General features: G+C 42.9%; 1 protein-coding gene across 2 annotated transcripts in view; it reads right to left on the bottom strand.

The window, feature by feature from the left end:
- Sh2d4b (SH2 domain containing 4B) overlaps positions 1 to 26974 on the bottom strand; it is a 99228-nt gene that overhangs the window by 61843 nt on the left and 10411 nt on the right. Inside the window, exons 1-2 of one of the 2 annotated variants that reach the window (XM_046450244.2) lie at positions 21242 to 21980; positions 19989 to 19991 (exon numbers count right to left, since the gene is read on the bottom strand). The exons of the other annotated variant lie outside the window; for it this stretch is intronic. Of the exons in view, the coding sequence (XP_046306200.1) occupies positions 19989 to 19991; positions 21242 to 21425 (187 nt within the window). The 5' untranslated portion in view covers positions 21426 to 21980. Of the gene's footprint in view, positions 1 to 19988; positions 19992 to 21241; positions 21981 to 26974 lie in introns of those variants that run through there. 2 annotated transcript variants of the gene reach the window in all.

The raw sequence follows: 26974 nt of genomic DNA, 5'->3' as shown, positions 1-26974 counted from the left end.
GGAAGAGCAAAATATTTGGTAAAAATGTCAGACACTGTAACTTAAAAAGCAGGCCCAGGGCTTCCTGAACTTTCATTATAAGGGAAGAGGGTGGGAAATAAAAAGTTTGTAATGTGTGTTGGTTACTAGTGGCTGCGTTTGGCAAAGTGTCAAGAAAAGGAAATGAGTCTAAAGAAGAATTCAGGGCTTTGCAAGTAAAATGAGAGAGAATAGAGACCATTTAGAAATCTGGGACTTCATAGGATTGAGAAAAACATCTCCTTTTCTTTGAGGGCTCCAACTATAAGAGATGGAACTTTTAAAGTATTTTCATGTAGAGCTGAGTCAACTTTCTAAGGTGAATACATGATTGAGGACACAAAGCTCCATGGTGGTCACAAGATTGTGCTTCACCAGCCTCCTACTACTGAGGGCATTTTATCCTCTTGCTTATAAATCTTCTAGCAACCTCAAGCATCATTTCCTCAATCTCTCAGGAAGATGCAAAGAGGGAAAGGCTTCTCCTAAGAAGTTTCATCTGTGGAGGAGAAAGCCCTTCACTGGGGCTCTTGGGTTTGTCCAAGGCCATGTTTCAGAGTCTGCTTCAGTCTCTGACTGAGCACACCAGGCTCATTCCTGAGACACACCGGACTCCTTGCCAAACTTTCTGGGACACCTCCAACCAACCTTCCTCCCTCTCTGCTTCAGTCAAGGTCAGGACTGCATTGCAGGGCAATGTCTCTCCCAGCCTCCAGCCAGCTCCTTGCCCTCTTTCTCTGACAAGCATTTTCCTTGAGGAAAAAAAAAAACAAAAACAAAAAACCGTGCATGGTGAATCCCTCCCCATTCCTGCTCCTCAGAGAAACCAGACTAACCCAAGTACATTGAGTGCCAACTCTCACAACTGTTTTACAAAGAACTTCAATGTAGATGCCTGCAGATGACAGTGAGACATGTAGGGGTCCAGGGGCAAAGAAATAAAGTCAACTGTAGAAAATGACTAGTAAAAATTTTAGATATTGTTCCTGGGACATGGAAGCCAACAGACGAGAAGCCTTTTGAGTTTTGGAGTATAGACTAGAAAGCCTTTGATTGTTCAAGACTCAAACAACTCTTGGGTGCCAACTTTAGTGAGCTGGAGGCGGGTTTCAAGATCATGCTGATCTGGGGAGGGTGTGGTCCTCAACACTCACTCCAGAAGAGGTCGAGGTCAAAAATCAAGGAGAAAAAGCTTCCTCAAGGGGGTCAAGTCCATTCAAGGAATTCCTTCATGGCTAAGGCAGGGGAACTCTCAGAGCCCAGCCTGCAGGACTCAAGGATGCTATAGACTAGGGAAAACAGGTCTCACACTCTCTCCTTTCCCAAATGGCAGTATGCCTAGAGATATTCTGGCCTTGTCTAGTGCTGTATGTTGGTCTTAAGGGTGAGAGGTATTCAGGTGACATATCTATTTAGCACATTTGGACTTTATAGAGATAAATGTGGGGCCTCGGACCCTGTGGACTTCCAGGTGGATGCAGTGACTGGAATCCCTTTAAGAAGGTGGTGAGTGTATAAATGCTCAGAATGGCAATCAATGACAGTGACCATGCTAGATCCACCCTGCATTCCTTTTCTCTAGTCCACCAAGGACCACATTCCTCAGCTTTCCTTCAGTCCTGTGGGACCCTACAGCTGACTTCTAGTCTGTGGATTGTCAGGGGAAGTGACTGGTCTCACTTCCAGGCTGAGGTGATCAGCAGCTTCTGTCTTTTCTGCATTTTCTCCCTTGTCCACCCAGCTGGAAATAAATGACTCTAAGATGATAGAATTTCGAGAAAAAAAAATCATCCTGATCCATGAGTCAATGTCTAAAGCAAAATCACACAGAGGAGCTGCTGAACCCACACCCAACCAATGCAGTCAAGAAATAAGCCTTCATTGTGTAAATGTACTGAAATGTCAGGGTTTATCAATTGCACAAGGCACATTAATCCCCCTAATATAGAAGGGCACTGTTATATTTTTAGTACATTAAGGGCAATATAGTAATCGAGAACTAGGTATAATTCAGAGAGGCCATCACTACTAGAATTATAAAACTTTCAAAGAAATAATGAAGAAAAGTAAATGACTAGTGACATCCCCATCCTGTCACAGTAAGTAAAGGGAACAGAGAAAGAACAAAATACGTGTAACTATCACAGCCAATGCTATCAATTGCCTCCACGCCATCCACCCCAGCCCACCATCCTCCCTCACCACAGAACCCCAAGTTGTTCAGGGAGCAGCAGAGACACTCCCCTGCAGGAAAGGTGAGTTTCCAGCCCAGCCTCAAAGGACAAATAACAATGGATCTAAACCCATCATGTAATGTTATTCTCATTGGCAAGTGATGGATCTAAGAGTGACAAGATCCCCATTTCTAAAAAAGTAGATACTGGTAGAAGCCCCAGTGAAGGGCTTTCTCCTCCACAGGATGAAACTTCTTAGGAGAAGCCTTTCCCTCTTTGCATCTTCCTGAGAGACTGAGGAAATGATGCTTGAGGTTGCTAGAAGATTTATAAGCATGAGGATAAAATCACAGGCTGAGCAGAAAGATAGACCAGGATGTGCCCCTGGAAATCTTGAACAACTAAATAAATCACCCATTTCAGGACATCTTCAGACTTTTTGTCCTTTGAGAAAAACAAGAAACCTCAAGAAATAAAATTCTGCAGTTATTAAACAAAATAAGGCAACCCAGACATGGAAGTCCAATTTAATAGACATTTGTTTAATTAAGCAACTATTAGTTGCGTGTTCTGTTAGTTCTAGTCAAAGATATCTGCAGCCGATACAGAAAATTATGCAAAGACAATGAACCCTTAATATGTCCATTAACACAATAAACGTAGGCAGAAAGAATTCTATTAAAAATCTGAGACTATTGAATTGATTAAAAAATAAATCCAGCTATGTGCTACTTAAAGAAAACCCACTTAAAAAAAAAAAAAAGAAAAGGTTAAAAATAGAGGCAACAACAGACCGTGCAAAGGCAAGCAAAAAGAAAGCAGAAGTGTCAATGTCAAACAAAGCAAAATTCAAGGACAAATGTGTAAACAAGACATAGAAGAATATTGTGTGATAATAAAAGTTGCAACCCGCCAAGAAGATATAACAGTCATAAAACTTTATACAACAAGCAACATAACAGCCAACTGCATAAAAGAAAAACACCAAAAATACAAGAAGAATTTGAAAATGTGTATAAACTCCTGGTGGGCACTTACTACATCTGTTTCAGAAGTCAGTGGGTCAAACAGATTTTTTAAAGTAATGATATATAGGACTTGAATGATTCAATTTTATTTAATAATTACAGAATTTTTTTTTCTTCTTTTGATACCAGAGACTGAACCCATTGGTGCTTTACCACTAAACTATATCCTTTTTATTTTGACACAGGGTCTCACTAAGTTTCTTAGGGCCTTGCTAAATTGGGAGGCTGGCTTCAAACTTGCAATCTTCCTGCCTCAGCCTCCAGAGCTGCTGGAATTACAGGCATGTGCCACAATGCCCAACAGAACTTTATTTCTTAAACACTGAGCATATACTTTTCTTTTGCTCTTATAGTTATGAGAAAATTTTTATAGGCCATATTCCCTAATAATAATACCCCAAATTAGAAGACAGTGGGGGGAAATAGTCATAAAAAATTTTAACTGTTCTATAATCTAGAAAATATCTCCCAGATAACCCTTGAGTCTTTAAGGAAATCAACGTTGAAAAGACACATTATTTGGGGTGGGGGGAATTCAGCAAGAAATATGCAAGAAATGTGCATATGCACACATCTCATAGTAAGCTCAGAAGAAAACTTGCAGGTTTAAAGGCTTTTCTTTTTGATGTTCCTATAAAGATATTCCTCTCTTCTCCAAACACATCGTAATGCATACAAAACAACAAGGGATACAAGAAATACCTCTACGGCATCTCTACCGAACAGAAGCGTGAAACTGTGGGAGATAGGAGCCTCCAGCCTGCTGGACTCCATCTGGGTCCCAAAGAATAACATGACTCCTGCAGGGTAAAGGGGCATAAGTATTCTCCAGGCAATACAGGAACCTAACTAAAGAGGAGTGTAATGAAGCCAGATGCTGGTAATGGGAGCCGCAGGTAGAGTGGACAGAGGTTATATGGTAGATGTACATGGTAGAATACTATTCGGCTTGAAGAAGAAGGAAATATTATCATCTGCAACAATGTGGATAACTGGGAGAACACAGACAAGTTCCACATGAAACCCCTGATATGTGGAGTGTGAAAATGGTTACCAAGGACTGGAGGCAAGGAGATTGGGGAGATGTTGGAATATTGTGTGTGCGTGTGTATGTGTGTAAATGTAATACATATATGCAAAGTTGAAAGAGTAGTCTCATTTTACATTTTTGCAAATCTGCCTTATGTCCAACTTAATTGAAAGCAGATGGATTTTTCATATCTGTTCCTACATTCACTCTGTTATGATATGTAATTTTGGTTGAAATACATTTTTAAAAATGTTTTCCCCTACATATGCAGTTGGAAAAAAAGAAGAAAAGAGAACAATTAGCACCTTTTTCAGATAATTTTTGATGCTATACCAAAAATCAAACAAGAGGTGGTTTCTTAAATGTTAGCTGTGGCTTGGAATCTGAAACCATATTGATTAGTTTTATTATAGTTTATTAAATTGAAATTCATTTGTTATGTTATTTTCTGAGTTTTAGCCATGTATCACGGTGACATAAGATGTTAACCATAGGGAAAGCTGGGTGAGAGGCAGATGGAAAGTTTCTAAACTACTCTGAAACTCTTCTAAGTCTAAAGTTAGTTCAAAATAAAAAGTTCGAGCATTTAAAAAGCAAAATAAAAATAAACATTCATTTGTCGCTGGGTGTGGTGGTGCACGCCTGTATTCCCAGCAGCTCAGAAGACTGAGACAGGAGGATCACAAGTTCAAAGCCAGTCTCAGCAAAAGCGAGGTGCTAAGCAACTCAATGAGACCCGTCTCTCATAAAATTCAAAATTGGGCTGGGGGTGTGGCTCAGTGGTTGAGTGCTCCTGAGTTCAATCCCTGGTACTCCACCCCGCCCCCCGCAAAAAACTATTTAGTTTGTTATTCACTTTGAACGGATCTTTTTCTCATGCATGTTTTTGCAACATTACTCGTTTGTCCTTTGGAATATAGTGATTCAGTGAGTCAAGCAGACCTTCCATACATGGACTCACTTTATTTTACATATCAGAAAAGTCACATTTGTAAATACATGTATGAATCTCTTGAGAAAAGTCATTATGTATTAGGTGACAAATAAACGCACTGTGGCAGATGTTAAGTTTTTCAAAATTTTTAGCTTTTGTCTGAAAGTTAGAATTTATCAGTGGCATAAATTTTATCAGTTGCTTTCCTTGAAGTAACAGATCTACTTTATTTATTTTCAAATACCCATATCTGGAAAAAATATATATATTTATACATATAAATTGTTGGCCTTTTTTAAGTAAAAATGGTGTAACATGAAAGAGGTTACTTCATCATGTAATGAAACAAGCATACCTGCTTTTTCTCAGGACACCCATCATACTTCTGTAGGCAGCAAAAATACTTTATGCATACATTCCATTTTGTCACACAATGAAATTATCAAGGTTTACTATTCATCAAGAGATGAAAATATCATCCATTTTATTGTGAACACATCATTATTTTTTTGTGATTGTGTCATGGTGAAAAATACGATACTGCTACCATTATGGTGCCAGCAGATTTACCACTAGGTTAGTCAGCTTTTCATCACTAAAACAAATACCTGAGGTAATCAACTTATAAAGAGAAAAGGTTTGTTTTGGCTCATAGTTGTGGAAGTTTCAGTCTATGATTGGGCAGACCTATTGCTTTGCCTCTGGTATAGGGACGGGGCATCCTGTCATGGTGGGAGCGTATGTCAGAGAAAACCATCCATCTAATATACCAGGAGAGAAAGGGACTGGGGTCCCACAGTTGTCTCTTGGGGCATACCCCCAATAACTTCCTGACCTCCCAGTAGGTCCCATCTCTTAGAGGTTCCAGCAACTCCCAATAGTATTAGGTTGGGGACTAAGCCTTAACACACGGACCTTTGGGAGACATTCCAGATTCAAACTATAGCATCCACTATTGATTTTGTATCCTTAATACAAGTGTAAGCATTGTTTAAAATAAAAAGTCACATCTTAATGTTGTGAAAATCATCTTGACCTTGTAGACACCCCCCACCCCTGTGCCCCCAAACACCCCTAAAAATCCATTAACCACACTTTGAGAAACACTGCCAGGATACTGGAGGTTAAATTTTTTTAATATAATTCTAATTTAAAAAGGAATAATCTAAAATATACAAAGAATACTTATAAATGAATAAGAAAATAATCCTATGAGAAAAAAGTGGAATAGATACTATGGTAAATGCTGTTAGTGACCTACTGGTTACCCCTCCAGATTCTGTCCACTGCTTTTTTGCTATTAGTACTCTGAGTTTAAGTCAGTAATTCACCTGCTGAAAAGTCTCAGCATTTTCTCAGTCTTCCTTCCAATTAAGGGTAACCCTGTGATAAGGTTATAACCAATAAATGTTAAGTAGATTACCAGGGAGTTGTGGGGAATTTTTTTTATTGTTCTAAGATAGATAACATTCAGTCTTCCTTTCCACTTCTGAACACCAAAATATACATGTGATACTAAGAAGCACAATAGCCACTGGAGACCCAAAATGCTAAGCCACCATCTGAGGATCTTGAAAGAAGAGACAGAGAAAGTAATGGTATCACAGAGCCACTCACACAACCCAGGACTATCCTTTTCCAGATTTTTGTTAGGTGGGATTAAATAATGTATTGCTTATGAAAACAAAATGCTTATGGTTTGAACGTGTTTACCCAAAAGCTCATGCACTAAAAATTTAATTCCAAATTTATAAATTAACAGTATTTCAAGATGGGGTCTTTGAGAGGTAATTTAGATTAGATGAGGTTAAGAAGGTCGGGTCTGCATGATGGCATTAGTGCCTTTTAAAAGGATGAGGGACTTCAGCTAGCAAGCTTAATATTTTTATAGAATTTTGATTATAAAGAACTCAAATGGGATATATAAGGAATGCTTATAAATGACCCAGCAATTCCACCCAAGAGAAAAGAAAACTTGTGTGTACATAAAACCTTTTTTATGTACACTGCTACCATTATGGTGCCAGCAGATTTACCACTAGGTTAGTCAGCTTTTCATCACTAAAACAAATACCTGAGGTAATCAACTTATAAAGAGAAAAGGTTTGTTTTGGCTCATAGTTGTGGAAGTTTCAGTCTATGATTGGGCATAAATGTTCACAGAAGCATTATTCATATAACCCTCAAAGTGGAAACAACCCAAATGTCCATGTTTGAAATCATGCATATACTGTTCTCTTACCACAATGGAATTGATATAGAAATCCATAACAGAAGAATATCTAGAAAAATTCCTTCAAACATTCAGAAATTAAGCAGCACAATTCTAAATAACCCATGAATAAAAAAAGGAATCACAAAGTGAATTAGAAAATATTTTAAATTAAAATATAACACATAATAATCTATGGGATTTGGTTGACACAGTGCATTAGGAGAAAATTCTAGCATCAAGTGTTTTTATTCAGAATGAAGAGCCAGATGCAGTGGTAAATGCTTATAAACACAGCAACTTGGGAAACTGAGGCAAGAGGATCCAAGTTCAAGGAAACCCTCAGCAAATTAGTGAGGTCCTAAGCAACTTACTGAGTCCCTTTATCAAAATCAAAATAAAAAGGGTTAGGGATGTAACTCAGTGGTAAAGCACCTCTGAGTTCAATCAGAAGAAGGAGGAGGAAGAGGAGAGAATAAAGGAGCTCAAACCAATGGTCTAAGTTTCTATACTTTCTAAAATACAGAAAATAAGAAAAACTTAAAAACTTCATGACAGTACGTTGATAACTTAGATGAAATAAATTCTTTAAAAGATGCAAGATATACCTCACCAAAGCTCACCAAAGAAGAAATGCATCCTCTGAGTAGCTCTATGTCTACAAAATAATTTCAACTTGTACTTTCAAATCTACCCACAATGAAAGCCTGGACACATAGATTAAAAAAAAAAAAAACTTAATAAAGTATTAGAAAATTGAATTTAGAATTATATAGAAACAATAATTTATCATAACCATATAGTTTACCACAGGAATTCAAGGTTAGTTCAACATTTAACAATCAAAGAAATTAATTAATCATATCTGCAAGGGAAAACAAGAGAAGAAAAAGAAAAAGAACTATAATCATTTCAGTAGTTGAAAAGAACATCTGACAAACCTAAAATCCATTCCTAATAAAAATTCTTAGCAAACTAGAAATAGAGAAAGAGCTCCGCATCCTGATAAAATGCATCCATAAAAATCCTAGAGCTAACATTATATTCAAGGATCAAAAATTAACTATTTACCCTTAATAACTGGGAACAAAGCAATGTTGTTAGCTCTCACCATGTCTAACACTGGACTGAAGATCTTAACCCGCACAGTAAGGCAAGATAAAAATCATAAAAGATGTATGTATTGGAAAGAAAGAAATATATCTGTCTTTGTTTTATGAAAAATTACATATAAAAATCTCAAAAAAAAACTACAAAAAAAAAGCTATTCAAACTAATGAGTGATTTTAACTGGTCACAGCATATTACATCAGTACACAAAAATCAATTGCCCTGCAGAATGAAATCGACCAAACTATGCTATGTACATGTATGAATATATTACAATGAATTCAACTTTTATGTATAACTATAATGCATATATATATATATATATATATATATATATATATATATATATATATAGTAGAGTCAAGGAAGGGGATCAGAGGGAAAAGGAGAGAAAAGCAGAAATACTTGAGATGGAAATGAAGCAAGTTTTGAGATATGCACTTATATGTATGTCAAAATGACCCACCATTATGTTTAACTATAATGCATTAATGAAAAACCTCCATTGTGTTTCTATATTTTAGCAATAGACAATTAAAAATTCATTTTTAAAATGTCATTTACAGAAGTATCAAAAATAAGAACTACTATGAGGTATTAACAAAATTTGTTCCCTAATCTATAAAACATTGCTGAGAGAAACTAAAAACTTTAAGAAGCAGAACAATATATCTTTTTATGGATTGGAAAAGCTATTTACACAAATTTGGCAATCTGATTCTAAAACTTAGGTGAACCTAGAATAGACAATACAATGTTGAAAAAGAACAAACTTGAATGACTTGCACAATTTGTTGTCAAGATTTACAACAAAGCCACAGTTTCAGGACTTGCTAGAAAGCTATAGCTAATGTGATATTTGTGTAAGTAGAGAAATAAATATAATGAAACAGACCCACATATACATATATGATCAACATATGAACCATGCCAAGGCAATTTAATTAAGAATAATTTTTTTCTCAACAAATAATACTGGGAAATAATACATTTTGCATTCACATGTAAAAAAATGAATTTGACTCTTACTTTGCATCATATATATATCCATATTCAAGCTGTCAAGGAATGAGAAAGATAATGTATGCATATATATATTCAGCTTTCCCTCCAATTAAAAAGTCACTCTCCACTTGAAAATGCTGGGAAGCCCAAGCTGTACCATGCTGGTTTACCAGATTTTCCTTTAAAACCCAGATGCAGGGGCAGTGAGTCCAGGAATAACCCAAGAATATTTCCTTCTATTTGATTCCTTCTCCGCATTTATATGGCACTAAGTCTCCTGCTCCTGAAACCCACTTTGTCTTCTGAAGTTTCCATTCAGGTGTGTTTAATGGATGGGGTGACCAACAGTCCAAGTTTGCCTGGAGCCAAGTTGGTTTCCAAGATGTAAGCCTTTTTATTTTATAAAAAGGAAGGTCCTAGGCTAAGAAGGACAAGATGGTTCACCCTCAGCAGAGATATTAACAGTTTACCCACTATATCCAACTTCCCTTCTAGCTCTACCTTTCACAGCTCATAACTCTGAAAAGCAGCAGCCCTACTATCTCCATGAGCCTCTTTGCTTACTGATGTGGACCACAGCTGAGACAACCAGACTCCCATGAAATGGAATACACTGAGATGCAAAGGCATGAGTGTCATATTTGGTACTGGATCTTGGAGATGGAAGGCCATGTGATTAAGACCTGGAATACATTAAGAGGGGGCCATGTTTGCGGATGAATAGCATCAGGAGCTAGTCCTTAGGAGCAAGTGTGCAGAGAGAAGCACAAATGAGTGGCAGGGGAGAAAAACGACTCTGACTGCAGACAGCTTTCTAATTCCGTGCTTTGCTTGTTTTCACATTCTCGAAGATTGCTTGGAAGTACCTCCTTTCTGTGGCATGTCCTTATTGAAATACCAGCAACCTAGCTGAACCATGGAAGTCTAATGAGCATACCGCTGGTACCTATTACAATAGATGCACACTGCACACAGTAGGTGTTTCCTACACGTGGGTGAAATTAATTACATGCTGTGTTGGTGAATAGTATATGTCAGCCTTGCTAGGCTATGGTGCCCAGATGTTTGGTACACTAGTCTTAGCATTGCTGTGAAGGTATCTTGTGGATGTAATGAACATTTATAGTCAGTTAACTTTAAAGCAGATGAGTCTCCTTAATGGGGGGGGGGGGGATGTCATTCCCTCCAAAGCCTTAATAGTGAAAAATTAAGGCTTCTATAAGAAGAAGAGACTGTAAAATAGAAATCCTGCTTCAATTTTCAGCCTCCTGGCCCACCCTATGGATTTTGGATTTGCCTGTCCCACAAACATGAGCCAATTCCTAAAAATAAATTATATGAACACATATCCTTTTGGTTCTGTTTCTCTAGAGAACCTAGACTGATGCATGTGTTAATACTAGCTGGTGATGAAGTGACAGAATTTCAGAACAGTCAGGAATCAGGAGACACTGTGGACCAGATAAAGCATACCACAGCACCTGCTCCTAAGGGTAGGACCATATCTAATTGTAAGGAACCTCTCAGAGAATCCTTCAAGGGAGGTGGCTGACCCAACAGCTGGTGGGTTCTCTTAACCTAAGTGCCTTTTGTTCTATTTGTGAATTTGAATCTCTGGAGAAACAGAAAAGAACTCAGCCAGGCACACAAGAAATGTGCTAACACTAATGTTTGTCAAGTATTTACAACATGTCAGACTTCACTGGGACCATCTCATTTCATCTTCCCCACAAATCTGGGATAAAGGTACTATCATCATATCAGTTTACACAGAAGCTAGAATATCTTGCCAAAGTGGAAAACAGCCACAGTTAGGGAGTAGGCAGAGCCAAAATTTAACCCAGGCAGTGTGACATACAACTCCTCTGGCAAATGCAAAAGCCCAGCAGGGTTTCGACATAAGGTACACTATTAATAGTACCAGGCTATTTTATGTTGCATTCCACACTGTCCTTACTGTATGACACAGACACGGGACTCAGCCACACTTAACTATCATCCCACAATTCTCTCCAACATTGTGACTGTAAAATGACTCCCCAGCTCAAGGCCACATCTCCTTTTGAAGGAGTGTATCTTAGTACCTGATGCAATTATTGTTGAGAATCTGCAACACTCTAACTCCAACCCAGCTCCCCATCTGGGACTCAGCAGAATCAATGTGACAGAGAGGGGGTCAGGACCTGAGTCTTCATCTTGTTACTTACCAGACCAATTTTCTCATCTGGGACAACATCTAATGCATAAACTGCTTGTCAAAGGAGGGGATTGCTCAAATTCTTCAGGCAGGGACTAGACATCCTGAATCTTTAGCATCTCACCAAGTCTGAATGTGAGAACCCAACTGAGGTGGCCAGAAAATGAAATACATCAGTGAAATGACAGGATTGAAAATAAATGAGGCCAAAGGTTATGTAACTTTGAAAGGACGTGAAGGAAATTGGTGTGAAAATGAACCCAAAGAATTTCAACCTTGGGCTATGAATGTAGGTCAGTGCTAGGCAAGGCCCCACGTTCAACCCCCAGTACTAAAAAGAGAGAGAGAAAGAAAAAGAGGAGGGGGAGGGAATTTAAATCTAAAAGTCTAATGCAAAAAAAAAAAAAAAAAATCTATTTCCAAAAGGGAAAACCATAGGAATCTTTGCTAATTCTTACGTGAGAAAAACCTAGAGAGCAGAAATGCTAGCCATTCTGAGAGAGAGAGCAGAGGAACAGGCAGCCAAGCCATCTGCAAGCTGTTACTTCAGCTTCAGTCCAGTGGCTCCAAGCTGGAATTGAGACCTGAGGTCAGGTTACTGAGAGATGAATAGCTCGTGGCCTTTCTCAGAACTGCCCCTGCTGACCTCCAGGCCAGAAAGGGAAGCAGGGAGGTGGCAGGCATGAGCATCCCTGAGACAAGAGGAGAGAAATAAAACTCGGGCAGCTCAGTCCAACACCCTAGAGCTGGGTCCCTGCACGGGTTTAGGACAGGTGACTCCCTCTATGCAGAACTGAACAAAATGCAGTCCTGTTCAAACAGTTCTTGGGCTTCAGGCAGCAGCTGGGGAGAAAGATGGAGAATAAGAAAGGACAGGGTAAGTGCCCAGAAACTCAAGTTCCCTGCTGATCCATTGATCACTGACAGCTGTGTGATCCAGGACATGGGCCTTTGTTCCTTCCCTAAGACTCCTCAGCAATGAAATCCCAGAATCCATATGTTGACACTAAACCCAAGTATTAGGAGGTGTGGACTTTGGTTGATTAGGTCATAAGGGTAGAGCTCTAACAAGTGGGATTAGTACCCTTAAAAGAGGCCAGAGAACTAACTCACTGTCTCTCTGCCATGAGAGGATACAAGGAGATGCCAACCATCTGCAACCAGAAGAGGGCCCTCACCAGAATCCAACTATGTTGGCACTCTGAGCTGGGTCTTCCAGGGTCCAGAACTATGAGGAATAAATACTTGTTATTTAAGCTATCTAGACTGGTAAATCGCTATAGCAACCCCAGCTCACTAAGAAACACCTTACCCCTATGTGCTTTGGTTTAGACCTTAAATGTCTCCTAAAGATATGTGTGTCAGAGGCTTAGTCCCCAGCTTGGCACTATTGGGAGGTGATAAAAACTGTAAGCAGCGGGGCCTAGTGCAAGGTCTTGCCGTCATTGAAGGAGTGCCCTTGAAGGGGATATTGGGATCCTAACACCCCTCCCCTTCCTCTCTTGTTGCTTCCCAGCCACTGTGAGGGGAGCAGCTTTGTTCCACAACACACCATGAGGCTCCTCCTCACCATACAAAGTAATGGGGCCAACAGACCTGGGCTGGAAACTACAAAAATGGGAGCTAGAATAAACCTTTCCTCTTTTTAAGTTGATTATCACGGGTATTCATCATGACTGTAGAAAGCCCACTAGCGCCCTTGTGGCCCAGCTCTTGGGGAACCTACAGAAGAAATGGAAAGGGGCAAACACTCCCTGCCTCTTTATATCTCCCCTGGAAACCGTGTATGAAAAATAGCATTAACAGGGGATAGACAGAGGCAAGCGGTGGGACATGAGATGAAGGGAATAATTGTATAAAGTGGGCTCACTGTGCTGACACCCACGTGCTTTCTTTTCCAAGAAGCACTTTACCTGAAACCCTGCCTGGTTTGAGTGAACAGGATATGTTACATTCCTCAGCAAACTACCTGCTATCTGCGGGAGAAATACAGGCCCAAAATAATTCCAATAAGAACACAAGGTACCCTGAAGTGGAGACTTTTGTGACCCTTTTATACACCAGATCTTGGAACTCAGGGAGATAAGGATAATTCCCTTTATAGATTATAAAATCTATAAGAATAGGTTCCATTTAGAACCTGCCAGCATGGGCCAAAGTGACCTAGAGTGGTCATGACAGTGGGGATTTGAAAGTCTGATGTTATCCTGCTGTCAGTCAAAAGTCAAGAGGTGGACCTAAGTAGAACTTTCTGGAAAATTCCCTAGAACCCCTATAAAACTCCAGGGCAAGATATGCATGCAGTGCTATCCCTTCCTCTCTGAGAAGGATCCACTCCCTCCCTTGAGAATGTCCCCTTTTCCCCTTTCCTATCCCACTAATAAACTCATACCTGTTATTCTGAGTGACATGTTTGAAATTTTTCTGACTCGATTTCAAGAATTGGTGTTTGAATGGGGGGCCTTGTTGCTGCCTCTCCCAGAAGGCCTCAGCCCTGCAACAGAATCTCTTTCCCTATACCCTCATGAACAGTGTTGACTATCAAATGTTGACAACACTTGCTAATCCCATTGTTTTAATTTGCATTTATGTGATTTACTAATGAGGTTGAACCTCTTTTCACATCAACATTGTGATCTGAAATCTCCCCACCCCCATGAGTTACTTGTTCATGTCTTTTCTCCATTTTACTGGTATTGGTTATTATTTCCTAATTGATTTAGAGAACTTGTTCGCGGGGATACTAATACCTTGCCTGTTATGTATGGTGCAAATATTTTTCCCATTTATCTCCTGTTTTGACCTTTTTGGAAGTTTGGTTTGACATGTTTTATTCAGATTTTGTGTTTAGTCAGGTTTTTCTTAATTTTCTTTTTTTATTCTTGTATTTTAAGAAAGTCTCAACTATCCCCAATATTCTCTTATATTTTCTTTTATTATTTTTTATAATTTTTTATGATTTTTGGTTTTTGGGTATTGGTCCTTGGTCACCTTTGATGAGTCTTTTTCATCAGGGAAGAAGCCATGACAAGGAAAGCTCTGTGTGGCACAGCCAGAGAAATCAGAAACTTTAATCCCAGCATCGCACTCAGATTCTAACTCCATCTCCCACTTGCTTCCTACAGCAGGCTGCTGAACCCTCTGAGATTCTATTTGCTCAACTAAAATGTAGATAATTCCTTATCTGGTTGATTCAAAGGTACACATTTTACTTAACATCTCTGAAATCAGAATGTGTCTCATAACCAATGGATCAATTTACATCTTTCTTAGTAGCACATAAAATAATAGCATGTCTTTTAATCAGTCACTGTTTTATTTTTATGAAATACATCTGGATGCATCTTCCAAGTCACTGAAGGGCTTAGGCAAGTGGAGGTGCTTGAAGGGCAGACAAGTCTCCATTTGGTTAAGTTCTCCTACCTTCCAAGAAGCAGTTGCTTTGAGGCCTTGTTCTGCTTGCCCTCTCCACCACCCAAGATCTGAGTCTGCTTCCTAGAGACCCCTTTAGGATCCTCCTACCAAAAGCCCTCAGCTGCCTGAGGCTGCTAGTTCTGTGCTTAGAGATACAGAGGACAATCAAGGGCTTGCATAAGGTTGATCCTCCTCTATAGCCACAAAAACTGCACCTTCACCCCTAGGGACATGGCACCGACCAGGCACCAGAGCCATCACTCTGGTCACTGTGGATGACTCTGCAACTCCTCACAGAAGCCTCTGCCCTGGTTCCTCTTGCTGCCCACCTGGCAAGTCTGGGGCTTTGTGGCTTCTGAAAGCTGGTGCTAGAGATGGGGAGCAGTGGCCTTGGTGCCCTTTGTCAGGAGGAGCTGTTCACTAGGATGCACACCACTGGGCCTAGGGATGGCAGGAAGAAAATGATTGGGAAGGATGAGAGGACTTTCATCAGTATCGTGCACACAGGGTGGGCCTCAGGGACTGCACATTAGCCCATCCAATCCTCACAGCCACCATGAAGGGAGGGGGTCACAGAACCCCTCCCCCAGTACAGATGAAGGCTGTGCTGCAGGAGGACGGTGACATATCCAGGATGCTGAGACATGTCACCATGCTGAGCCAAAAGTGGGTCCCCATCAATGTCTAGGCCACACACCTGAGTGGAGCACCTACTACATGGTACATCTAGAGTGGGCTACACAGACCAGGTGGGTAGAGCAGAAAGGTCTGGCTACCTGTTCTTTTCTCCATGTCAGACTGCCAACAGACCACACAGCAAGTGCCATCATTGGCTCTCAGTGACTTCCTTTATCCATTCTCTTGACCAGCCGGGCACCCTACACCCAGCTACATAGTCACAACTAGGGTGGTCCCAGGCCATGGGCCATGCCTTCAGTTATCAACAGATTACAGTAATTCCCTGTGACTATGCCTCATGCCCACCATAAAGCCCTTTTCTTTACTGATGATAAAGAAAGAAAATAGGTTTGAGAACATTTACCAAAATAAGTCTTAAAATTGCAAATAGTATTTAATACACATTTTCCAATAGAGTCTTCTTTTAAAAAAATGATACCAAAAGGCTAGGGTGGAGGAGATACACACAAATACACACTAAGTAAATGAGAATTTAAAAAGCAGTATTGGACAAGCTAAAATCTGAGTCAAAATCCTAAAATAAGAAATGAAAATGAAATTAGTTCTAAGTGAAAAGGTAACAAAGAATTGTCACTATGTGTATATTATAGTCTCATATATCAGCTTCTATAACAAATCCCAAAGCACAAGTTTATATGGTCAATCTTTATATATATTTACTGAAGAATTTCAAGATCAACAAGAGGAATCACATGGTGTAGCACATAGCCTCACATTTAAAAAAAAAAAATCTTTTAAGACCTGGTTCTTCAATCACATCCTCTGGAAACACCATGCATACAAGGTTCTTAGCCTCTTCTCACCCACACAAGCTACAACTGTACCCCAAGGCCTTGTTCTAGATGAGGGGATGGAAACTTGAACAATGCAAGAAACACCCATGGTCTGGGGATGACTTCAAGCAAATGGAGGAGACAGAACATAAACTAGCAAAAAGAAACAGTAAGAAGAGGAGGGAGAGAAAGACACAGAGGAGGGGAAGGCAGGAATCCTAGGAATGAAAAACACAATGTTTGCCAGGCTGAGGGGAGGAGAGAAGAGGGAGGAGCACTCAATAGATGCGAGATTTCCTTTTGTTCTGAACTTGACAGTGGTGATGCTGAACAACATTTGAATACATTTAAAACCACTGAATTGCATATTTTTAAAATGGCTAAGATGGTAAATTTTATCTTATGTTTTCCACAATTAAAATAAAAATAGATAATTTTCAGATGCAGTAAGTGCTAGGACAAACCTTAGGGAGGGAGTTGTAATGGAGAGATCAGAGAGACTCCTTGAGAGTGGGTCGTCAGTAAAGAACTCAACATGTAATTGCAAAATGATAGATAGAAAGGAACCATCCTTGGGAGGGTTTGGGAAAAGGGGCTTCCCACACAGTGGGACACAAAGGGGATTGGAGAGATATATGGATACCATGCTGTAAGTGTAATGGAAGCCACCAGGCAGAGAAGTGAGGTATGCCCAAGACTTATTATATCAAATGGTCTTTGGTAGCTGAGTGTGAGGCAGGGGGACGCCTGAGAATATGGTCACACTACGAATGCTCCAGGCAGGGTTAGCATTCAAGGTTGGGACTTCTATGCCTGGAAAAGTCACATGCTGAGCACAGGAGGACCTAGATTCAACAGGTGAAGTTGCCATGGTTACTAGACGTCCCTAGAAAACAGAAGGGCCAGTGAGAAGTTCTGCATTCATGAAACTCCCATTGGATTGGCAGGAGTGGGACTGCTGGGACATAAAGGAGGCCTAGGAGGGTGACTCCCTCTGGCCCCAACTGGGGCTGCCTCTGGGAGCTGCTCAGGTCAAGCAGGCAGAGAGGTGGACCAGGAGGTGGGAGGTCATCTTGAGCCCTGCTGTGAGGTATGGAGGTAATGGAAGCTGGAGACCCAGCACATCACAGGCTGGAATAGATGCAGGTCAAAGAGCCACCTGGGAGGGATGTGGGGATTCTGCCTCAGGGCTGGCTGTGTTGTGAGAATAAGCCGGCCTCCTGAGTGTGCAGGCTTGGTTCACAGTGTAGCTGATTTCAGCCACACTGAAGAAGAAAGCAGGAAGGAGGTCAAGGAAAGCTGTCTGGCTCCCTAAGGACACCCAGAAAGATGAGGCAGTGGACACAGAGGAACCAATTTAACACTAGCAGAATGTCAGTCATGGCAGAGCTGACAGGTCCAGCTGGGAAAGCTTCCCATATTATCAGAGCAGTGTGAATATGTGCCCTGACTCCTTATCTCCAAGACCACATCTGCTCCAGCCCTGAGAAACTGGGATAACTAGATAACTAAGCAAGTGCAGAAGTGACCCACAAGACTGTGAAGTTTCTGATTCCCAAAGCAGTTGGGGAGTTCTTGCAGGGCCATGGGAAGAAAGCTGGAGGAGGCCGCATGGGTAGGGAAGGGGACTGGCTTAAATCTTAACAGGAACATAATGTTATAACGCATCTCACGTATAACAACGCAACTTCCCACCAGACAACAAACTTCATCCAAAATATGATAAAACAATCAACATGATAAATAGCCCATCTCCCAAGCTACAGACCTGTATCTTCCATGACTGGGTAGAACATCTGAAGCTTCATGCCAAAATGGAAAGTGAAAATAGAAAAGAAGTGCCACATGATTAGAGGAGTGAGGTATGCCCAGCTGTGACCCCATTTCCTCTCCTGCCTTATTTAATGGCATAGTTCTAAGCCTTCACCCCAGCTTATATGTGTTGGTCCCAAATATATGTCCCAAGACCAATAAAGCCCCAAGGTGTTGTGAACTAGAATGATCCATGCCACCCTGCTTATTCCCAGTCTCACTGGGCACAATTTGAAAATGGACAAGTTCTTAGGCACACAGCACACCTTGTCCTGCCCTGTGCTATGCTGCCTATAAGTGCCATCAGAGCGTTACCTGAACCCTAAGAACAGTGAGGTCAGGCCTACTGGGAGCTGGGAAATGTTCCCAGAAAAGAGAGGGTGAGAGAGGAGAACAAAGGGGAGAGGCAGGACTGGGGACAGTAGCCAGGAGGAGGTGCAGCATCATTCCAGCTGGCTAAGACCCATCAAGATCGTGTTTAGGATCCCAAGAGGCCAGCACACAGCTCACCAGAGGCACTACAGATGCCTCTTTCAGGATAAATAGGAGGAAAGGGACCAGGAAGGAAGAGAAAAGATCCAGTGGGTGGAGACTGTCCTCTCCTGCTCCTGCCCAGAGCCACCACACAGCTGCCCTGCACCAGGCCTGGCTCCTGGCTGTTTTCCCTGTGATCTATCCACCAAAGATCAGGAGAAATAAAGCTCCATCCAGTTCACCAAAGCCAGCTCTTCATAATGCTGGAGAAACAAACAAATGAGTGAATGGATGAACAAGTGAATGTGAGCGTAGATTATTCATCTAATTCAAGTCCCCAGTTCAGAAATGAAAGAGAAAGCATGCATCAGTCATTAGACACCATGACAAAGTCACAAGACGTGTGTTTTGACTTCATTTCTTAGCAGCTGGGTAAGCTTGGATACAATGCATCCTTTCTGTGGGCATCAGCTTCTCCTCCTGAAATGGAGTCACAGGAATTTGCCCTGCACCCCACATGGGAGGACTAAGGGTAGGGCAGGCACCTGGCAAATGGAAAACTCACAGGCATGGTACAGTGTCTTTGCACCATGAGGTTATGAAGAGGGCACCATGCATCCCAGACTCTTCCAACAAAAAGCTCTTTGTCCACCAGGCTCCTGGTGGCCTACCCAGATAGTTCCTAAGGACAAGGCTGAAGCACAAAGCTGGGATCCGAAATGGATCCTGACCCAGGATATGCATATTCCTCAACATGTTCCCCCTCTTTCCATTCTTCATAAATCTGAAAATTAATAACCTAGAATAGAATCTTCTGCTCCAGAAACCCATATGAATTTAATGTATAATTTATACATGAAAATGCAGATGTCAATGTGAGACAAATCTCCATATAAATATTTTTGCAGTTAAAATTTTTGGGCATCTGTCTTCCTCCCAAAGGAGCCACCAGACACATGTGAGGCCTGGAGGCACAGGTCGGATGGGACTGGAAAGGTGACTGGTTATTTTTGCCAGCTAGTGATACAGCCACTAGTGAGCCACAATCTGCCCCCTCAGGGTCCTGCTGTGTCTTGTTCAAAATAGAGATTTAACACTGTATACCAACCTGCTCAGAGGTAGGCCCAAGGGAGAAGGGCAGAATGGAGTATGGCCTCACGCTCCAGTGGCTTTGAGTCTACTGAGAGCCAGGCAAGCAGATGATGAATGACAATGACAGTGTGGCAAATGCAAGGGCTGGGGTAAGTCCTGCATGCCCGTCAGCTACACAGGGACAAGTACTCCCTATGCTGGGGGACATCCCCAAAGACTCCAAGGACAAGACAGGTTCTGACGGAGTCTTTCAAGTGGATGAAGGCAGAAGCTCATTCCCAATAGTAAGAAGCACATGTGCAAAGACCAGAGCAGGAGTGAGCACATCTTAAACTACATCCTGGTGCAAATTGGGGAAGGGCCAGCAGTGAGGCTGGAGTGAAAGGCGGAAGCTAGAGCCCCAAGACGCCTGTATGCCCAGGCCTGAAACAGCCCTGAAACAGCTTGAACTGAAGACTTTAAACAGATCAAAACTTCACTTCACTGGCTGAATAGTACAGAGGCCAAGTGGAGGGTCACCGAAGGGAAAAAGAAAGGCAATGAGCTTTGCAAAGTATAAAATGAGTGCAGTGCACATAAACGACCATTCCCAGCAGATTCTAGCCCAGGGGTCCTGAACAATCTCCTTCATTCAGGTGGACCCATCCATGGGCTTGATTGGCACATGACTTTGCATATAAACTGCCTGAAAGGTAACACCCATCCTTCTTGTCTGCAGTTACTATTTCCATTTGGGGCTGGTGACTCATTGTGTGATGATATTCCCTGACACCCTTTCTCCAGACGCCCAGCAGAGTTCCAGGCATAATCCAAACCATCCCCTTGTATGAGGAAACAGAGAGGCGCAGTGCAAGACCAAGCTGAGAACTACTGAGCCATGCTCCCAAAGGAAAGAGGAACTACATGTCTCCATTGCACCCTGGCCTGAACCAGCAATGAGGTCAAGTACATGCCCTCCTTCCATCATGCAATTGCCAACTATGCCTGAGCTTAATCTGACATCCCCAGGGTGACTTCACAGAACCTGGACATTCTACAAGAAGATAAATCAAGTCCACATTCTCAGAGACTTTGCAGAGCCTCTGCTGTGGTCTAAACCTATAGTCCTGATCTAAAGATAAAAGCCCAGGCTAAAGGGACCAAACACCACAGCTCAAGGGTTCTAAGCCCTCAATCCTCATCATACCAGTGCCCATCTTGCAGAAGAGCCCAGGTTAGCCCCGCTGACTTTTCCACCCTCCTGGAACTGGTGAATGCCCAGCCACATACCTCGCTTGACCTTCGGGGGCCGGAGGCCGTCCCCCTGGGATAGGGCCTCCCAGGCCTCCCGCTCCCTCCAGCGCCTCAGCTGCTCCTCTCGCATCTTGTAGAAGAGGATGTGCTTCTGCACATCGCTGAGCTCAGCAAGGAGCTCAGGGTCTATGTACATGTCGTGCAGGATCTGCTGCAGCATGGTGCCACCTGCGATGCACACACCAGAAGGGCAGCTGACCAGAGCAGCCAGGCAGGATGCCCCCAGCCACTCTTCAGCCCTGGCTCCTCACTCGGGCGCCACTCTAAGTGCCCCGTCTCTGTGCAGCATCACTCTGCCTCAGCTCCCAGCCAGTGATGAGCATATCTCCTCTCCCCAGGACACCAGGGGACCAAGTAGTAGGAACCAAAGAAGCCTCTGGGACCCTGAAAGGAAAGCAGCCACCAGGAGAAATTGAGTCCCTCTGTTGGGTCACCAAGCACTGTATCCCAGCAGCACCTCTTTCTTGGACTCACCTCACCTTCTGGAAAAACAGGGACAGTCCAAGGTCTAGCTCAGCTGGGCAAGGCCCAGGCCCAACCCTGCCTGGGCCAGTAGGTGTCGAGTGATCTGTCAGTGGAAGGTAACGATGACACCAGCAGTATCAATGACATTGCCCTGGCCAGCTGGAGAACTGATCTCTCCTCTGCAGATAAGAGAAAGGAGGAGGCAGCTTTGCCTACTAATTCCTTATATTGGGGGCCAATTTTAAAAAGAGGCCAAAAGAGCCAGCCAGGAACTTCTGGGCTCCTCAACCCCACCATCTATCTACCTGCTCCACCACTGCCAGCCCTCTCCTTTCCAGGACATTTGGCAGACTGAGGTAATGCTTTTAAAACTTCGCAGTGGGAGAGGAAAGATCTTTCCTCCTATCAATATTGTAGCCAAGGAGGGAAATGAAATGGTATCAACAGAGAACACCAAAAGGAGTACTGTCATGGAGTTCCAAGAAAGAAGAAAGCCAGATTTTCTTTCCCCTTTCCCCATTAGGAAACTCAAGCTGGGTGTGTGCTGAGAGACAACCCGACCCCCCCCCCCCCAGAGCCCAATGGGATGGTAGATGTTGATCTCCTTGTTGTTGCAGTTGTCTGGAGTTCACCAAATAGGAAGAATATGAAGCTGCCTCCTCTTCATGCCCTGATCTGAGGCACCTGGGCAGGGAAGGGCAGGATGATAGCGCCTTCTGCTTGGAGGGAAACCACCTCTGTTTGGCTGTGAGGGTGGGTGGAACTGCTTTTGCTGAGACCAAAGCCCCCCCTCCCTAAAAAAACAATGCTTAGAGGTACTTACAGTTAACCGCCCTTTTATTCAGATAAGGAAACGGGATTCAGAGAAAGTAAGTGCCTTGCCTGCGGCAACCCAACCAATAAAGTGCTGTAGTTGGACTCAACCCAATTTTCTTTTTTTTTTAAGAGAGAGAGAAAGAGAGAGAGAGAGAGAGAGAGAGAGAGAGAGAGAGAGAGAGAGAGAGAGAGAAGAGAGAGAGAGAATTTTTTAATATTTATTTTTTAGTTTTTGGCGGACACAACATCTCTGTTTGTATGTGGTGCCGCACGCATGCCAGGCGAGCACGCTACCGCTTGAGCCACATCCCCAGCCCCCAATTTTCAAATCTAACTTCTTGTTGATGGTTTAAAAAATGTAACCCCACCAGGAGAAAATAAGCAAACAAATATGATTTGGCATTGTGGCTTGGTTGGATTGGTGACCTTTGTGTCCCCTTCTCTTCCCTTAGGACTCAAAGTGGATCGCACACCTGAGTGCTGGAACGTTGTGGCAAGTGAGCTCCCTCTGCAAATGCAAGGACTAAGCAGGTTTCAACCAGCTTGAAGCCCACAAGGTCAAAAGAAATATAGTCTGGAGCCGCTTCCCAGGAACAGACAGCTTGTCCCAATGTGACCCAGACCTTCTGGGAGCCTCCACCCAGGTGTTCCAGCCACCTGGATGAGCTGTGGCTGTGGATCCTGCCCTGACCTCTTCTCTCCTTTCCCTACCTCAGTTTTGACTCCTCTAGGGGACATGGTTCCCTTTGGTTCTTGACTGAAGATCCCCAGCCCGCTCTTGCTCTGACCTTCCTGGCCTTAATTGTGGTTGGGCTGGGGGCAGCTCAAAGTCCAGAGAGAAAACCAGAGGAGGAAGGCAACCAAGGGAGCTGGCCTCCTACAGGCAGTGTCTTTCTTCCTTGGCTCCCCAGAGGCATGGGACAAGAAAGGGCACAGGGCCAAAGAGAATGCTGTTCAGAGCAGCAGCACCAGCCGGCTGGGTGAGGGAATGGGCATGAGGTCCTGTCCTCTGGCTGGGTGATGATGGTGTCATCCATGAGAATGACCCTGGCTTGCTCCCCGTCTTGTGCAACAGAACGGACCTCGCTGGTGGGAGGGGTGCTCCCTGGCAATCCCAGGTCAGTGGGGCAGGAGGCCAGGAGACACCGAATCCCGGGGACGTGACCGAAAGGCGGATCGCAGACGCTCTGCGGGATGGATCGGGTTTCGGTAACAAGTGGTGGGGGCGGCTGGGCAGTCCTGGGCGCCACCTCCCACCTGGCTTTCGCCCTCCACTCAGGCTCGGCCTGGCATGGCGCGCCCTCTGGCGGCCGAACTGGGCACTACTGGGCTCCTCAGATAACAGGAGACAAGCAGCGAGGAAACCCCGCGGTTCTCAGACCAGGTTTCCTGCAGCCTTTCAACAGGCTGTATTCTGTTTTCATTTCTCATTAGCCATGTGATGCATTTATCTTTGCAGGCTAACGCAATTCCTTCAGGCGCCAGGAGATACGCGCATGCAATGCTATTGTGCAAGTGACTGGAAACCACCTGAAAGTCCCTGGTGAGTTCAGGGGTCGCCCACTATAAAACTGTATGCTCCAGTCACAGAGTGGGGTCGATTTGGCTTAACGAGGGGAAAGGGCCAAAGCAGATGAAATGGAAAGGCAACGTGTAGGATTCTGTGCACAGGACAATCCATTTTCTAAAGTCTATGTTTGAACATGGAACGGGAGAGAAAATAATAAAATAGAAATTCTGACTACTTTTGTGTAAACAAAGGAAAAATACAGATGATTTTACATCTAATTGTTTAGCATTGTTTCATCTTGGAATGGGGAGGGACCACTTTAACTTTTTCTGTGTTTTATAGAATGATTAGCATACACTTATGTAACTCACATGACTGAAATCAAATGTATTTCAAAAGTCCTAAAATGTGATCTATTAACACCAACCTCCCTCCGGAGATCAGCAGGGGACCCACCCCCAGAGAAGGGCCACAGGAAGAGTCAGACTCCCTATGCCAGGAAGTCAGGGTGGACAAACCATCATATCACCTCAGGTTCCCAAGCAGCAGAAGGGCTTTGGGACATTTCTGAAACAGCTTTGTCACTGGTGTGGAAAGGGTGCTAGAAAAACAGGAAGCAGGGGAAACAGCCACTAAATACTGGCCAGATCCAGGGGAGAGAGAATAAAGGGCTACACAGGCATTGTTAAGGGGTCAGATAAGAGTAGAATTGGGGGTCCCAGAGTCTTATCCAGAATCTCTGCTTCTACTAAAATCCTCTTAAAATTAAATCAGAGCATGTCATTTCTCTACTCAAAACCCAAGTTCTCACAGGGGACCACAGGCCCTTCATGATCTGCCCAGCTTCATACCACCCCTCATATGGCACCACCCACCCCTTTGCGCCTGGTCACTGGATACAGCCTGCTGGCCTCACACTGGACAGCAAATACACTAGACATCTGCCTCCCCAGGGCCTCACAATGGCTCATCCCTCTGTCTAGACCTTACTTGGCTCAGTTACCAAATTCTAGTCTTGGCTCAAACTTTTAGCTCCCCTATCCTCCTGATGACCCCTCCCTTCCTCTGCTTTATAAACTATCATTTTATTTATTTATTTGGCAATAATATTTCTCTCTCTCTCTCCCTCCCTCCTAGATAATAAGCACTCCAAGAGCAAGTGCTTCCATCCAGTTCGTCACTAATGTAGAATGCTCCTTGGCACAAGCAATGCTTGGTAAATACCTATAGAAAATGAATGAAGAAGGAACCTTCCAGGTGGAACTGGCAGAGCCTATGCAGATTCTGGGGAGCCATCCAGAGCAGGGCTCTGCAGAAAGGATGCTGGACACTTAGACCTAGGAGTCATGGGCTACATTAGGTGAATGGATAGCCTTGTCACAAGTCACCGGCTTTGGCTTCCCCAGCATGTCCCACAGTCCCTCACAGGCAGGGTCAGTGATGGCCAGAGGACCCTCTCATTTCAGCTACAGCTGAGCTTGGGCAAAGTTACCATGGAAGCATCAGCTACAGGAGGGCCCTTCTTACATTCTGTCCACCTTCCCTGGAGCATCATCACTTGGGAAGCTGCTTCTAAGAGTACTTACTTATCTTACTCGATCTATTTTGCAATCTAAGGGCTCAGTGAAAGTCAACAGTAGTTTCTGCTTGTCACCACCATGATGATACTTATGTTATCATGGACATAAGGATCAATAGTGTTCCTGCATGAGTGCAGCAACTACTTAGAAAAAAATGAGGTATATTTTTGAATAAAATAAAATAATGATTTAAGGAGGGAGGGAGAAAAAAAATGATGTATTAAATAAGATCCTGCTCACTACAGGAACCAGACATACGAAATACTAAGAATGAACTTAACAACGTGGGGACCTGTAACAAGGAAAAGTAGATCTTTTTACTGGGAGAATATGTAGGCTTTAAGTTGATCTAGGAACACAAGACATTCACAATCAGACAAGAACCAATATTGAAAAAATGTCCAATTAATCTCCGTATCAGCCATTCAGCAAGAATGGTTCTCAAAGATCCCTACCTCCTGGATTTCACACCCGTGCCAGAAGGGAGTGTGCCTTCTATCAGACACTTGACCAGGCTCTCAGCTCTCATCATGCACTCAGGAAACCATGCTGTGAGGCCCATGGGCAGAACTGAGACCTCCTGCCAGTCACTAGTGAGGTTGGAAGAGGATCCTCCAGCTCTGCTCGGGAGAAATCTCCGCCTGGTCAACAGTTTCATTACAATCTCACGAGAGAGAGAGCCAGAACCACTCAACTAAGCTGCTATTATATTCCTAACCCTTAAAATGGTTATGAAAGGCATGTGTGTGGTTTATGAGCTGCTAAATTGGAGGATAATTTGCTATGCAGCAATACATAACTAATACTATCTCAAATTAATTTATGGACTTAATATCATTTCAAATATGAAAGGAAATTAGGAGAGAGGATTGATAAAATGATTCCCAAGTTAAACAAAAGAATGAATAGATGAGGGGCCAGGGGTGTAGATCAGTGGGTAGAGTGCTTGCCTAGCATGTGGGAGGTCCTGGGTTGGATTCTCAGCACCAAGAAAGAAAAAAGAATGAACAGATGAAACCAACTCCCCAAATACTGAGGAATATTGAACTCTATACTGCCAGTATTATACTCAATGCTCACATCCTCACTGTGGGGGCGGGGATCTTATGACATATGTAAGGATCATTACTGTGACATTTGCCATAGTGAAAATTTCAGAATAACTAATGTGTTCAATAAAATGTTTAGCTGAATAAATCATGGCACATCTATAGGATAAAATGCAGTGCAGCCATTGGAACTGAAGTTGAGGAGAACATTAGCATAAAGAGGTTGCTCAAGATGTGTTGGTCAAGGGGAAAGCAGGTAAACTGAGATTGGATGTATGTAGTACAGCCT

The sequence above is a fragment of the Marmota monax genome, unplaced genomic scaffold (assembly GCF_021218885.2).
Source record: "Marmota monax isolate L192 unplaced genomic scaffold, Marmota_monax_Labrador192_F-V1.1 WCK01_AAM20220418_F8-fsc00004, whole genome shotgun sequence".
Taxonomy (NCBI): domain Eukaryota; kingdom Metazoa; phylum Chordata; class Mammalia; order Rodentia; family Sciuridae; genus Marmota; species Marmota monax.
This window is presented reverse-complemented; position numbering and strand designations above follow the sequence as displayed.